At 46.4% G+C, this 14,543-nt stretch overlaps 1 protein-coding gene across 1 annotated transcript in view; it reads left to right on the forward strand.

The window, feature by feature from the left end:
- gfra2b (GDNF family receptor alpha 2b) overlaps positions 1–13,559 on the forward strand; it is a gene marked incomplete at both ends in the record, with an annotated part of 62,747 nt that extends 49,188 nt beyond the window's left edge. Inside the window, 5 exons of the mRNA XM_080477015.1 lie at positions 217–326; positions 707–847; positions 2,038–2,210; positions 12,161–12,208; positions 13,422–13,559. Coding sequence (XP_080333141.1) covers positions 217–326; positions 707–847; positions 2,038–2,210; positions 12,161–12,208; positions 13,422–13,559 — 610 coding nt within the window. The remainder of the gene's footprint in view (positions 1–216; positions 327–706; positions 848–2,037; positions 2,211–12,160; positions 12,209–13,421) is intronic.
- Between the last annotated feature and the right edge of the window lie 984 nt (positions 13,560–14,543).

A 14,543-nucleotide genomic window follows, 5' to 3' on the forward strand; every position in this document is an offset into this window, starting at 1 on the left:
AACGAAGGAACGAAGGAACGAACGAAGGAACGAAGGAACGAACGAAGGAACGAAGGAACGAACGAAGGAATGAAGGAACGAAGGAACGAACGAAGGAACGAAGGAATGAAGGAACGAAGGAACGAACGAAGGAACGAAGGAACGAACGAAGGAACGAACGAAGGAACGAAGGAACGAAGGAATGAATGAATGAGGCTGTTCATTGTGTCTCTTCAGGTCTCGGCTGGCCGACTTCCACATGAACTGCCAGGTGACGCCTCACACCGCCACCAGCTGCCCCCATGACAACTACCACGGCTGCCTCATGTCCTATGTCGGCCTCCTCGGTAAGAACCCCCCACCCCCACCATCACCCCCCACCCCTCACCCACACCATCACCCTCCACCCACACCATCACCCCCCACCCCCACCATCACCCCCCACCCCCCACCCCCACCATCACCCCCCACCCCTCACCCACACCATCACCCTCACCCACACCATCACCCCCCCACCCCCCACCCACAACATCACCCCCCCCCCCCCCCCCCATCACCCCCCCCGCCCCCACCCCCATTCATGTGGACCCGGGGCAGAAAAACTGCTTCTCTTCACATAATGTGACCAGTCCTCCGTGTTTCCTTGGTGTCTCTTATCGCCGACCGCCACCGCAATTATTCACACACACGTGACCCCCCCCCCCCCCCCCCCCCCGCCCCCCCCAAGGCTCGGACGTCACGCCGAACTACAGTGACAACAGCCCGTCCAACATCAGCGTGGGCCTGTGGTGCAGCTGCAGGAGCGACGGCCATCAGGAGCAGGAGTGTGACGCCTTCCACCGCGACTTCACCCACAACACCTGCCTCCGTGAGTAACCAGGAACTACCTACACACACACACACACACACACACACACACACACACACACACACACACACACACACACACACGCACACACACACACACACGCACACACACACACACACATATACTGCCTCCGTGAGTAACCAGGAACTACCTACACACACACACACACACACACACACACACACACACACGCACACACACACACACACATATACTGCCTCCGTGAGTAACCAGGAACTACCTACACACACACACACACACACACACACACACACACACACACACACACACACACACACACACACACACGCACACACACGCACACACACACACACACATATACTGCCTCCGTGAGTAACCAGGAACTACCTACACACACACACACACACACACACACACACACACACACACACACACACACACACACACACACACACACACACACACACACACACACACACACACACACACACACACACACACATACTGCCTCCGCGAGGAACCAGGAACTACGTCCACAAGGCAAAAGGCACAACCCTCGGAGCGTTCTGGGGGTGTGTTTACACGACGTCGGTGATCAGAACCATTGAAAACACAACTTTCTGAAAAAGATGTTCTCTGTAACTGCAGAAATGCTGAAAAGGCAACTTTTTGAGATCACTCCGATCTGTCTCTGCTCCTTCTCCTTCTCCTCCTCCTCCTCCTCCTCCTCCTCCTCCTCCTCCTCCTCCTCCTCCTCCTCCTTCCCACTTCCCCCTCCTCCTCCTCCTCCTCCTCCTTCCCACTTCCCCCTCCTCCTCCTCCTCCTCCTCCTCCTCCTCCTCCTCCTCCTCCTTCCCACTTCCCCCTCCTCCTCCTCCTCCTCCTCCTGCTCTTTCTCTTCCTCTCCTCCTCCTCCTCCTGCTCCTCCTGCTCCTCCTCCTCCTCCATCACTCCATCACTCCTCCTCCTGCTCCTCCTGCTCCTCCTCCTTCCCCCTTCTCCTCCTCCTCCTCCTGCTCTTTCTCTTCCTCTCCTCCTCCTCCTCCTGCTCCTCCTGCTCCTCCTCCTCCTCCATCACTCCATCACTCCTCCTCCTTTCCCTTTCCCACCTCCTCCTCCTCCTCCTCCTGCTCTTTCTCTTCCTCTCCTCCTCCTCCTGCTCCTCCTGCTCTTTCTCTTCCTCTCCTCCTCCTCCTGCTCCTCTCCAGGAAACGCCATCCAGTCGTTCGGTTATGGATCAGACAGTGGACGAGCGCAGGCGACCGAGGCGGCGTCCACCTTCCTGCCGCCGGTCATCTCTAAGCCCGCCCCCTCCTTCCATAGCAACGCCATCAAGCCCCTGGACACAGCGTGCATGTTCTCCACCTGTGCCAACCTGCAGGTCAGTCTGACGCTGACGAGACGCTCTGGGATTAGGATCAGGATTAGGATTATCGCAATACAGCCGTTTCAGAGAACTTGATGGGAGTAGAAAGAGTCAGTCTGTCTGGAAATACTAGATTTAGCATTAGAAACAACTGTCTCTGCCTCTCTAATCCTCAACTCCAGATTATAGAGCATCTTCCACCTCTAACATTCAAATTATAGAATATCCTCCTCCTCTAACATCAGATTATAGAGCATCTTCCTCCTCTAACATCAGATTATAAAGCATCTCTCTCCTCTAACATCAGATTATAGAGCATCTTCCTCCTCTATCATCCAGATTATAGAGCATCTTCCTCATCTAACATCCACATTAAAGAACATCTCCCTCGTCTAACATCAGATTAAAGAGCATCTTGCTCCTCTACATCAGATTATAGGTCATCTTCCTCCTCTAACACCCAGTTTATAGTGCATCTTCCTCATCTAGAAGCCAGATTAAAGAGCATCTTCCTCCTCTAACATCAGATTATACAGCATCGTCCTCCTTTAACAATAGATTATAGAGCATTGTCCTCCCCTAACATCAGATTACAGAGCATCTTCCACCTCTAACACCCAGGTTATAGAGCACTTTCCTCTTCTAAAGTGAGATTATAGTGCATCTTCCTCATCTAACATCCAAATTATAGAGCATCCTCCTCCTCTAACACCCAGAATAGAGAGTATCTTCTTCCTCTAACATCAGATTAAAGAGCATCTTTTTCCTCTAACATCCAGATTACAGAGCATCGTCCTCCTCTAACATCAGATTATAGGGCATCTTCCTCCTCTGACACCCAGATTATAGAGCATCTTCCTCCTCTAACATCCAGATTATAGAACATCTTCCTCTTCTAACACCTAGATTAAAGACCACTTTCCTCCTCTATCATTCAGATTATAAAGCATTTCCTCCTCTAACACCCAGATTATAGAGCATCTTCCTCCTCTAACATCAGATTATAGAGCATCGTCTCCTCTAACATCCAGATTGTCATTTACAATAAACTATAATCAATAAAACGCCAGAATAAATAGGTTCTGCAGTAAAACAAAAACCTTTTGTTTCTTGAGATGATATGAAATAAAATGGTGCCTCAATCTGAGCTGGTTCAACAGAAAGCAGCCGTTAAGTTTCCAAGTAGTTCTTTTTTACCCAGTAACTTCTAATCCAACAGTACTACTTGCTAATGACGCGTTTATTAAGTGCAATCAGGAGTTTTCTCTCCACTCTGCTGTGACAGTGACTCATCCTTGTCCATCGTTTACACTGTGTCGAGAGGCGCTGGAGTTTTCCAGACATGACAGACGTTAGCTCGCGGGTGCGCCGCCGCGCTCCTTCACCCTCACACACATTAACACGTCGTCCCGCGCGGCGCGGCGGGAAAGTGGAGCAGTATCCATTATGTAGCAAGACGAGGTGTAGGGCTGTGGGTTAAAGGCCTGGGTAGATTGCTCTGCATTATGTAGGAGAGGTAAACGTGAATAATGGACGAGCTGGACGTGGCGGAGGACGGAAGGTACACTTACTTTACCAAACTGCTCCACTTTCCAACACTTTCCTGCCAGAATCCTGAGAAAACTGAAGAACCAGCAAACACCGGGGAGTCGTGACGACGTTAGCGGTCAGCCAGTAGTTAGCTTAGCTTAGCCTAGCATCCTGCATGAAATCAGGATCAAGTTCAATCTTGGTACTTCAAAGCAAATCTTATCTCACGTTGGATTAACAAGCATCCCTGGATGTCTTAGCATAGCTCTTAAATTTAGCCACTAGCTGCTAACCACTAACATGACTAGTTTAACCTTTGACCCCCACGTGATTTACAAACGACCCTGTATTCCATTCTAAAGCTCAGGTGCGAGGCTCTGCGGCCTGGACGTCTGTAGACACTTCACCATTGTTTTAAATTTTTTTCTTTCATGTGAGCAAAGGACTGCTATGCTACCGCTATGCTATCGCCATGATTGACAGTTCTTGTGACCAATCAATGCTCACCTAATCTCACATGTACTCTCACCAGTGTGAAACAGGGTCGGAACGAGCTTCCTGTTGGATTTTTCCTAAAGTTTTAAGAATTGATTTAAAGATAATTAAAGGGAGACGGGGTACGTGAGAATACCAGCTGATGACTGCTTTAGGTCCTCCTCGGTCCTCCTGTGGACCAGATTCAGGGTCCTGCAGGGTGGACCCCAAACGCAGACTCAGCCAGTTCCGTAAAAAACAGGTTTATTGTAACAAAGTCCAGGGAACACGAGGAGACGCAGGGGACACGAGGAGACGCAGGGAACACGAGGAGACGCAGGCGACACGAGGAGACGCAGGAGACACGAGGAGACGCAGGGGACACAAGGAGACGCAGGGGACACGAGGAGACGCAGGGAACACGAGGAGACGCAGGGGACACGAGGTGACACAGGGAACACGAGGAGACGCAGGGGACACGAGGTGACACAGGGAACACGAGGAGACGCAGGGGACACGAGGAGATGCAGGGGACACGAGGTGACGCAGGGAACACGAGGAGACGCAGGGGACACGAGGAGATGCAGGGGACACGAGGTGACGCAGGGGACACGAGGAGACGCAGGGGACACGAGGAGACGCAGGGGACACGAGGAGATGCAGGGAACACGAGGAGACGCAGGGAACACGAGGAGACGCAGGGGACACGAGGAGACGCAGGGGACACAAGCGGAGCAGAGCGACAAGATGACAAGAGGCGAGACATGTTGACGAGACGCTCTGACAAGAACAACAGAGGGACAGGAGTTTAAAGACACAAAGACGGGGTGGACACAAGTGGAACATGGGTTATTTGGAAACACGAGGTGAGACACAGAGACCGGACCAGAAGAGGTCGATGCTGTCTCAGCCGCTCGCAGTGGAAACGACGTAAACATGAGTTAATGAGTTAATAAGTTAATGAGTTAATGAGTTCATCGTGGACGTTTACGATGTAAATGTGAAGCGATTATTGGGTTAAAGCAGCTGATTGGCTCGTCAGTTCAACACAAAGTGCTAATTAATTCTCTGGGGAGCGAAACGACCTCGTGATGTTCCCTCAGCTGTTTACACTCCTTTTTATAATCCCGCCTGTAATCCATTTACTGCTGCACACACACACACACACACACACACACACACACACACACACACACACACACACACACACACACACAGGCTGCTTGTAGAGAACAGTGGATTCCTTTATGAGCTCCTAGTCGAAGGTTTTCAGCTCGGCGTTGCACCTTTACTCCAGGATTGAACCTGCAGAGGTTTAGGATTGACTTGAGATAGTTCAGATTCATGAAATGGTCTTGTTCATTGACTTGTTTCAAACTGGTTTTCAGAATGGTTTGAAGCTGGCTAGTAAACTGGTTTGAAATCGGGTTTTGGACTGGTTTTGGACTGGTTTAAACTGGTTTGATACTGGTTTCAGATGGTATGAATCTGGATTTTAGACTGATTTGATTTTAACTAGTTTTAAACTGGTTTTGGACTGGTTTTGGACTGACTTGATTTTAACTAGTTTTAAACTGGTTTGAACTGGTTTTGGACTGGTTTTGGACTGACTTGATTTTAACTAGTTTTAAACTGGTTTGGACTGGTTTTGGACTGACTTGATTTTAACTAGTTTTAAACTGGTTTGAACTGGTTTTGGACTGACTTGATTTTAACTAGTTTTAAACTGGTTTGGACTGGTTTTGGACTGACTTGATTTTAACTAGTTTTAAACTGGTTTGAACTGGTTTTGGACTGGTTTTGGACTGGTTTTGGACTGACTTGATTTTAACTAGTTTTAAACTGGTTTGAACTGGTTTTGGACTGGTTTTGGACTGACTTGATTTTAACTAGTTTTAAACTGGTTTGGACTGGTTTTGGACTGACTTGATTTTAACTAGTTTTAAACTGGTTTGAACTGGTTTTGGACTGGTTTTGGACTGGTTTTGGACTGACTTGATTTTAACTAGTTTTAAACTGGTTTGAACTGGTTTTGGACTGGTTTTGGACTGACTTGATTTTAACTAGTTTTAAACTGGTTTGAACTGGTTTTGGACTGGTTTTGGACTGACTTGATTTTAACTAGTTTTAAACTGGTTTGAACTGGTTTTGGACTGGTTTTTGGACTGACTTGATTTTAACTAGTTTTAAACTGGTTTGGACTGGTTTTGGACTGACTTGATTTTAACTAGTTTTAAACTGGTTTGAACTGGTTTTGGACTGGTTTTGGACTGACTTGATTTTAACTAGTTTTAAACTGGTTTGGACTGGTTTTGGACTGACTTGATTTTAACTAGTTTTAAACTGGTTTGAACTGGTTTTGGACTGGTTTTGGATTGACTTGATTTTAACTAGTTTTAAACTGGTTTGAACTGGTTTTGGACTGGTTTTGGACTGACTTGATTTTAACTAGTTTTAAACTGGTTTGAACTGGTTTTGGACTGGTTTTGGACTGACTTGATTTTAACTAGTTTTAAACTGGTTTGGGACTAGTTTTGGACTGATTTGGACTGATTTGACCTGGTATGAACTGGTTTGACACTGCATTCAGACTGGTTTGGATTTAGGTATTGGAGCGGTTGGAGGGGTTTGATTTGAAACAGATTTTGAAAAGGTTTGAACCTCGTCAACAGACCAATACTCTTAACTTCAACAGATTTCAGTCGTCACATGTTGAATGTGTGATTTCCTTCATATTTAAAGATTTAATGAAAATACTGTCGGTATTTAGAGACGAGAGTAATTCGCTGCTCCTGGAATTATCAGATGTTACAGGAGGAATTGAGCTGCAGGCAGCAGATGAAGCCGCCGCCGTCCGTCGCTCTGTGTTTTGAAGAGCTGGAAGGTTCCGCCGCCGCCGCCGCCGCCGCCGCCGCCGCCGCCACTGCCGGTCGGTCAAGTCGCATGTGAAAGGATCCGCTTCAGATAAGATTCTCAGAGAGGTGAAGCCGCTGGGCGTCGTTCCCACAACACAACCTCCGATTGGCCGACAGCTAACAGGAAGCAGAGACACGCTCCAACGGCCACACACACACACACACACACACACATACACACACACACACACACACACACCCAGAGGATGATTCTAGGGCTGCGATAGCGACGCCCATTTTCCCGCCGCTCACCGTCAGAGATGATGTCTCATTGGCTCTCCCACGCTGGCTACGGGAGGAGAGATGCTAAAGAGGCTCAGGAGGCTGATGGAGGACGGCGATAAGTGAAAATGTGAGCGGCTTCGCGTGGCGCCGCCGAAGAATCAACACAAACACTCAGCCTCAGTAAGTAGGAACAACAAGAGCAGCTGATCAGAGGAAGATCGTGAGCAAACTGTCAACCTGGAGCCTCCTGAAGACGAGGGACCTTTGTCATTGGGACAGTCCAGGACCCGGTTCACTTGGGAGGTGGAGCCGAGGATTTTCACCCTTTCATTTGGTTCAGGTGTCGTTCACATTCACTTTATAGACCGGATCAAAGCACCTGGAAAACATCACACAATAACAGCAAGTACTCATTTGGGGGCGCTGCCACCTCAAATACACACTGACCAGAGACGAGGTGAAGAAGAAACACGGCTCATTGATTGGTCCAGACTGAAAGAGGAAGTCCCGCCCCTTTAGCCTGTGGTGGCTAGGCTAGTTAGCTCGGGGCTAATGGGTAGGAATCTACTTGCTTTGACCCGTGAAACGTAGTATCACTGAAACTCAATCTTAACCAAGTACTCAACACTTTGAAGTTCAGTTGAACTGTTCTGGTTTTTTCTTCCATCTTTTCAGGTGCAGCAGTGCAGTATCATGTAGTACAGTGGATCTGTCAGTACTGCACATTTTCTGCTGAAAAGAGAGGCGACTAGCTTCATCATGACGGTTTGAAACCTGGAGGCCTCCCTGGACCCCCGACCCCCATGTCTTCATAAAGACTGTCTCTACACATTAAAACTCTATAATACACTCAAAGTACACATATCAACGAGGCTCACTCAAAAGGATGCAGGCAGAATTGAGGAAACTTCATTTCACTGTCAGTTGTGTAACTTTGTGGATTCTTGCACAGAAGCAGAGTTTTTACCCATTTGAAGACATTTTAAACTGAGACAAATACATACAGGTGCCCCGGCTAGCTCAGTTGGTAGAGCATGAGACTCACAATCTCAAGGTAGAGGGTTCGTGTCCCACGCTGGGCGCCACCTTCCCGTGGGCTCACCACCTGCAGGAAGGTTCTTAAATGGTGCATTGTGATCTGGGTGACGGTGCTCAGACTGTCACCCCCACGACCCGGAAACGGATAAGCGGAAGAAAATGAATGAATACATACAATAAAATGAATTATAAATTATAATACTAAGAGGTGAGTAGAGCTCAGATATTACCTGAATCACTGGGAACCAACAAATCTTCCTTTTCTTCTGCAATCTGGTCGTGATTTCGTGGGTTTTGTTTCCCAATCCTAGCATGATTACTTGAATGAGTGTTTCCCAGTCATTTTGGGTAATACAGGTGAAGAGAGTACTCCTGTATGTCCTTCATGTCTCTACCAGTCAATAGCAGTACCTCCCCCAGTACGATGGTAGTACCTCCCCCCAGTATGATGGTAGTACCTCCCTCCAGTACGATGGCACTACCTCCCTCCAGTACGATGGTACTACCTCCCTCCAGTACGATGGTAGTACCTCCCTCCAGTACGATGGTACTACCTCCCTCCAGTACGATGGTAGTACCTCCCTCCAGTACGATGGTACTACCTCCCTCCAGTACGATGGCACTACCTCCCTCCAGTACTATGGTAGTACCTCCCTCCAGTACGATGGTACTACCTCCCTCCAGTACTATGGTACTACCTCCCTCCAGTACGATGGTAGTACCTCACTCCAGTATGATGGTACTACCTCCCTCCAGTACGATGGTAATACTTCCCCCCAGTACGACGGTAATACCTCCCTCCAGTACTATGATAATACCTCCCCCAGTACTATGGTACTACCTCCCTCCAGTACTATGGTAGTACCTCCCTTCAGTACTATGGTAGTACCTCCCCCCAGTACGACGGTAATACCTCCCTCCAGTACTATGGTAGTACCTCCCTCCAGTACTATGATAGTACCTCCCCCAGAACTATGGTACTACCTCCCTCCAGTACTATGGTAGTACCTCCCTTCAGTACGATGGTAGTACCTCCCTCCAGTACTATGATAGTACCTCCCCCAGTACTATGGTACTACCTCCCTCCAGTACTATGGTAGTACCTCCCTTCAGTACTATGGTACTACCTCCCTCCAGTACTATGGTAGTACCTCCCTCCAGTACTATGGTAGTACCTCCCTTCAGTACGATGGTAGTACCTCCCTCCAGTACTATGGTACTACCTCCCTCCAGTACTATGGTAGTACCTCCCTTCAGTACGATGGTAGTACCTCCCTCCAGTACTATGGTACTACCTCCCTTCAGTACGATGGTAATACCTCCCTCCAGTACTATGGTAGTACCTCCCTTCAGTACGATGGTAGTACCTCCCTCCAGTACTATGGTACTACCTCCCTCCAGTACTATGGTAGTACCTCCCTTCAGTACGATGGCACTACCTCCCTCCAGTACGATGGTAGTACCTCCCTCCAGTACTATGGTAGTACCTCCCCCCAGTACGACGGCAGTGGAGCTGCTCTGTGTTGGACCCCTCATGTTGAGGATCTTTGTTGACCTTCAGACCTCCATGTGCCGGTCAGAGCTGGACGATGTAATCTGGAAGAACAAATCTCAAATCATGAGAAAGTACCTTCATGTACTTCAGTGCTCGTATTGGTTGTAATATTTACTGTGACCAGATGTTCCCCTGATGTTATTCAGACCTGAAGGTTTGTCTTTGTTTGACACGAGTCGCTTTGTGTGTTTCCATGATAAAACAGTTAGTTACTACTTTATTTACTGTTTAAACCTTCGGATGAAAATAAACTTTATTTTTCAATCCTGCAGAACCTTCCCACTACCCACTCCTCTACATTACAGCCAGTCGTACTTAGTACATTTATTTCCTTCATATTTTATTCCAGCTGTTTGTATTTGATGTTTTAAAGCTTGTTGTGGCTGTTTTTATAATAGAAACTGTGTGTTTATAAGAGAAACTGTGTGTTTATTAGAGAAGCTGTGTGTTTATAATAGAAACTGTGTGTTTATAAGAGAAACTGTGTGTTTATAAGAGAAACTGTGTGTTTATCAGAGAAACTGTGTGTTTATAAGAGAAACTGTGTGTTTATAAGAGAAGCTGTGTGTTTATTAGAGAAGCTGTGTGTTTATTAGAGAAGCTGTGTGTTTATTAGAGAAGCTGTGTGTTTATAATAGAAACTGTGTGTTTATAAGAGAAACTGTGTGTTTATAAGAGAAACTGTGTGTTTATTAGAGAAGCTGTGTGTTTATTAGAGAAACTGTGTGTTTATTAGAGAAGCTGTGTGTTTATTAGAGAAGCTGTGTGTTTATAATAGAAACCATCGTTCTATCTAGTTTATTTCTGCTTCCATCAGGTACATACTGCTAGTTAACAATCAAAGTAATCTAGTTACTCAATCCCGTCTGGTTAGAAAGAAATAACCTGTAAACTAATCTGCCTTCACAGAGTTTCTGGTTAATCACCTTCTTACAAACTATTCAGGCTTAAACTTTCCAACTAGTAAACGGATCCACTGATACAGTGAAAGTATTGCATAGAGTATCTCCTGTTGGAATACTGAGTACATCTGATCCAGTCACCTGAATGTTGCTGACTCAGCAGTTGTTTTAAAGCTGCTCTTTGTTTTTATATGAACTTTTGACTTCTGGTGTTTTAATTCAGGACGACTCAGGAGTCACAGGTTCTGTTTCCTGAGCCGGGGCGACTCGGCCCATATTTGTCTCCACGTGTATTCTACGCTGAAAAAACCTTCTTTGTGAAGAACCTGTTTAAATATTCCCCAGTCTTCCTCCCTCCTCTTCTCACCAAGTCTTGTAAGCTCATATCAATAATGAAAATAGTAGTAATATCACAGTATTACTACATTTAAGATGGGTAAAGAGATAAAGTAACGGTGAGCAGACAGTCATAATGTCCGGTCGTCCCCGACGACCACAAAGAAACTGTCTGAAACTGTCTGAGAGCTTCAGTCACAAGAACTCTTCCTGGTTAGTGGATCCTGGCCGGGTTATGCAGAGTATTACTCTTCTGAGAGGAGAAGAATTCTTTCACATCTTCTATCTTGACTTCCTTTTGAACGGCTTCATGAAGTCTGTCTTCCCCTCCCAGGCTCTGGATGGACAGGATGGGAATCGGGTTTCTCCTCTCGGCCATCTTACCTTCCGTAGTTTCAAAAGTCCAACTGGCCTAACGAGTGAGGGAAAGATACTTCATTGAAAAACAATGATAGAATATATGTACTGTGTGTATAGAGTTTTAGCTTTCTTAAGTAACTACACCTTTAAGTTGTAAACTAAAACAAACCGCCATAAAACCATTTAAAGAGCTGTAAAAACATCTGTTAAACTCTTCAGACGCCTCATAAAACCATAAAACCCATTTGAAGACCATAAAACCTGATTTACTCCTTTTGTGACCCCTGACCCCTCTAGGCCACGCCCCTTTTAGGACATCAAACAGGCCATAAATCACTTATTTTGTCACAAAGCACATTTATACTTTTCTAGTATGAAACAACTGTTTTGAGAGGTTTTTTGAATGATGTGTGAGGTGGAGGTTTGAATCCCTGAACGACTGATGTAACGTCCTGCCAAGTGAAGCGTCGTTGTGAAGGTTCATAGTAATAAACTTATAAAAGTGTTTAATCTGCTGTTCTGCCCCTTGTTCAGACCCTCCTGTGTATATCTGACCTGAATGATCTTCTTCTCTAATCTCAGTGTGATCTTGTTGTTTGTGTCTCCTGTGCTGCTGCTCGCCCCCTGCAGGACGGAGGGCAGAAGTGCGTCACGCCGGAGGAGTTCGAGTGTGAAGAGGTGAGAAACATTTATCATCTTCTGGAGCGTCAAACATGAACATGGAGGTTCAAACTGAGGTTCTGTTCCACCACAACGTTCTGAACATATACAGGAGAGAACACCAACATTCTGGCAGACAGACCCCCAAGTTGGATTGTTTTACAGTGACTGTCAAAATAAAACCACCAAGTTGGATTGTTTTACGGTGACTGTCAAAATAAAACCACCAAGTTGGATTGTTTTACGGTGACTGTCAAAATAAAACCACCAAGTTGGATTGTTTTACGGTCAGTGTCAAACTAAAACCACCAAGTTGGATTGTTTTACGGTGACTGTCAAAATAAAACCACCAAGTTGGATTGTTGTTCTGGTGACTATCAAAATAAAACCACCAAGTTGGATTGTTATTACGGTGACTGTCAAAATAAAACCACAATTTGGATTGTTGTTTAGGTGACTATCAAAATAAAACCACCAAGTTGGAATGTCATTACGGTGACTGTCAAAATAAAACCACCCAGTTGGATTGTTGTTATGGTGACTATCAAAATAAAACCACCAAGTTGGATTGTTGTTATGGTGACTGTCAAAATAAAACTAGTGAGGACTGACTGGGGGGGACAATGGAGACACGATAGTATTCTGAGGGGAACAGCTCAAAGCAACAGAATGAAAAAAATAAAAGAACTATGAACTAGTTCATTTATGGAACTGTGAGTTTAGAACTATGAACTGAACTAGTTCATTTTAAAATTTGTCAACTGAACTTTGAACTAGTTTGTGTAAAACTGAACTTTCCCAACACTGACAGTGACTGTCAAAATAAAACTACCAAGTCCCAGGAGAATATGGAGACACCTGATTGGCTCTACTGAGCATGTGCAGAAGAAGTGGTTCCGACCAACCAGCAAAAAGAACCCTTTTCCTCCGTTTCCACGGAGACGTAGTGTTTTTTCAAAGTTCCAACTTGGGAGTCTTTTTCAAAAAGTTGTACTTTCAGTGATGCCAGACGTGATGTCTTGTAAACAGACGCCCAAAGTGAAACCAAGGTTTTAGTTTTAGCTTGACGCCGTGGCGGCGCTGTCCTCCGTCCACAAGGAGACGCTCAGAATTAAATCCCATTCATTTTAACCTGGAAAAATATTGTAAAGCTATATTTTTACCAGACAATCAACTACTGTTAAATCCATTGCATAAAGAATTGTAAACCAAGGTCTCCTCCTCGTCCCAGACGCTCCTGGCTCAGGGCTCCAGAGACGCCGAGGACACTGCAGGTCCCAGAAGCAGCAGTCGGCCATCAGCTCCTCTCGTCCTCCTCGTCCTCCTCGTCTGTGTGACTGTGTTTCTACTCTGCATCTCATCAATGTGAACTCACACACACACACACACACACACACACACACACACACACACACACACACACACACACACACACACACACACACACACACACACACACACACACACACACACACACACACACACAATAAATGTCAGCTGACAGACGTCCAAGCATCGAAGAGGGACTTCGTCTTGGAGGACGTTCAGAAGTTCAGCCGCTGTAGGAGGAGGAGGGAGCTGGACTCTGGAGTGAGATCACACACACACACACACACACACACACACACACACACACACACACACACACACACACACACACACACACACACACACACACACAGTGGGACAGTGTTAAAAGTATCAGTGTGAGATGGAGGACAGATGGACTAATCCCTCCACAGTGTTTCAACCCTGTTCATCACCTCTACACACACACACACACACACACACACACACACACACACACACACACACACACACACACACACACACATGCTGTACACCAGTGTGTTCTTTGTGGGTCTTTCTCTTCATTTTGTTGTCAACGTTCTGTAAACAAAAGTCATTTAATGTGAATCTGATGAAAAACTGTTGAAACCAAAACGTCTCAGTGTGTGTGTGTGTGTGTGTGTGTGTGTGTGTGTGTGTGTGTGTGTGTGTGTGTGTGTGTGTGTGTGTGTGTGTGTGTGTGTGTGTGTGTGTGTGTGTGTGTGTGAGAGAGTCTTCAGCTGCCTTCAGCATTAACACATTTAATCCAGATTATTTGTGTCTCAAATATTTAAAAAAAGCTGAAATGTCAGTGTCAATGACTCTCACCTGAAGAACCAGAGACCCCGCCACCGCCGGGCTCCATCCTCTTCCTCACTCTCTCACCTGAAGAACCAGAGACCCCGCCACCGCCGGGCTCCATCCTCTTCCTCACTCTCTCACCTGAAGAACCAGAGACCCCGCCACTACCGGGCTCCATCCTCTTCCTCACTCTCTCACCTGAAGAACCAGAGACCCCGCCACC

Source organism: Lipophrys pholis, assembly GCF_963383615.2.
Source record: "Lipophrys pholis genome assembly, chromosome: 12".
In the NCBI taxonomy this organism is placed as follows: domain Eukaryota; kingdom Metazoa; phylum Chordata; class Actinopteri; order Blenniiformes; family Blenniidae; genus Lipophrys; species Lipophrys pholis.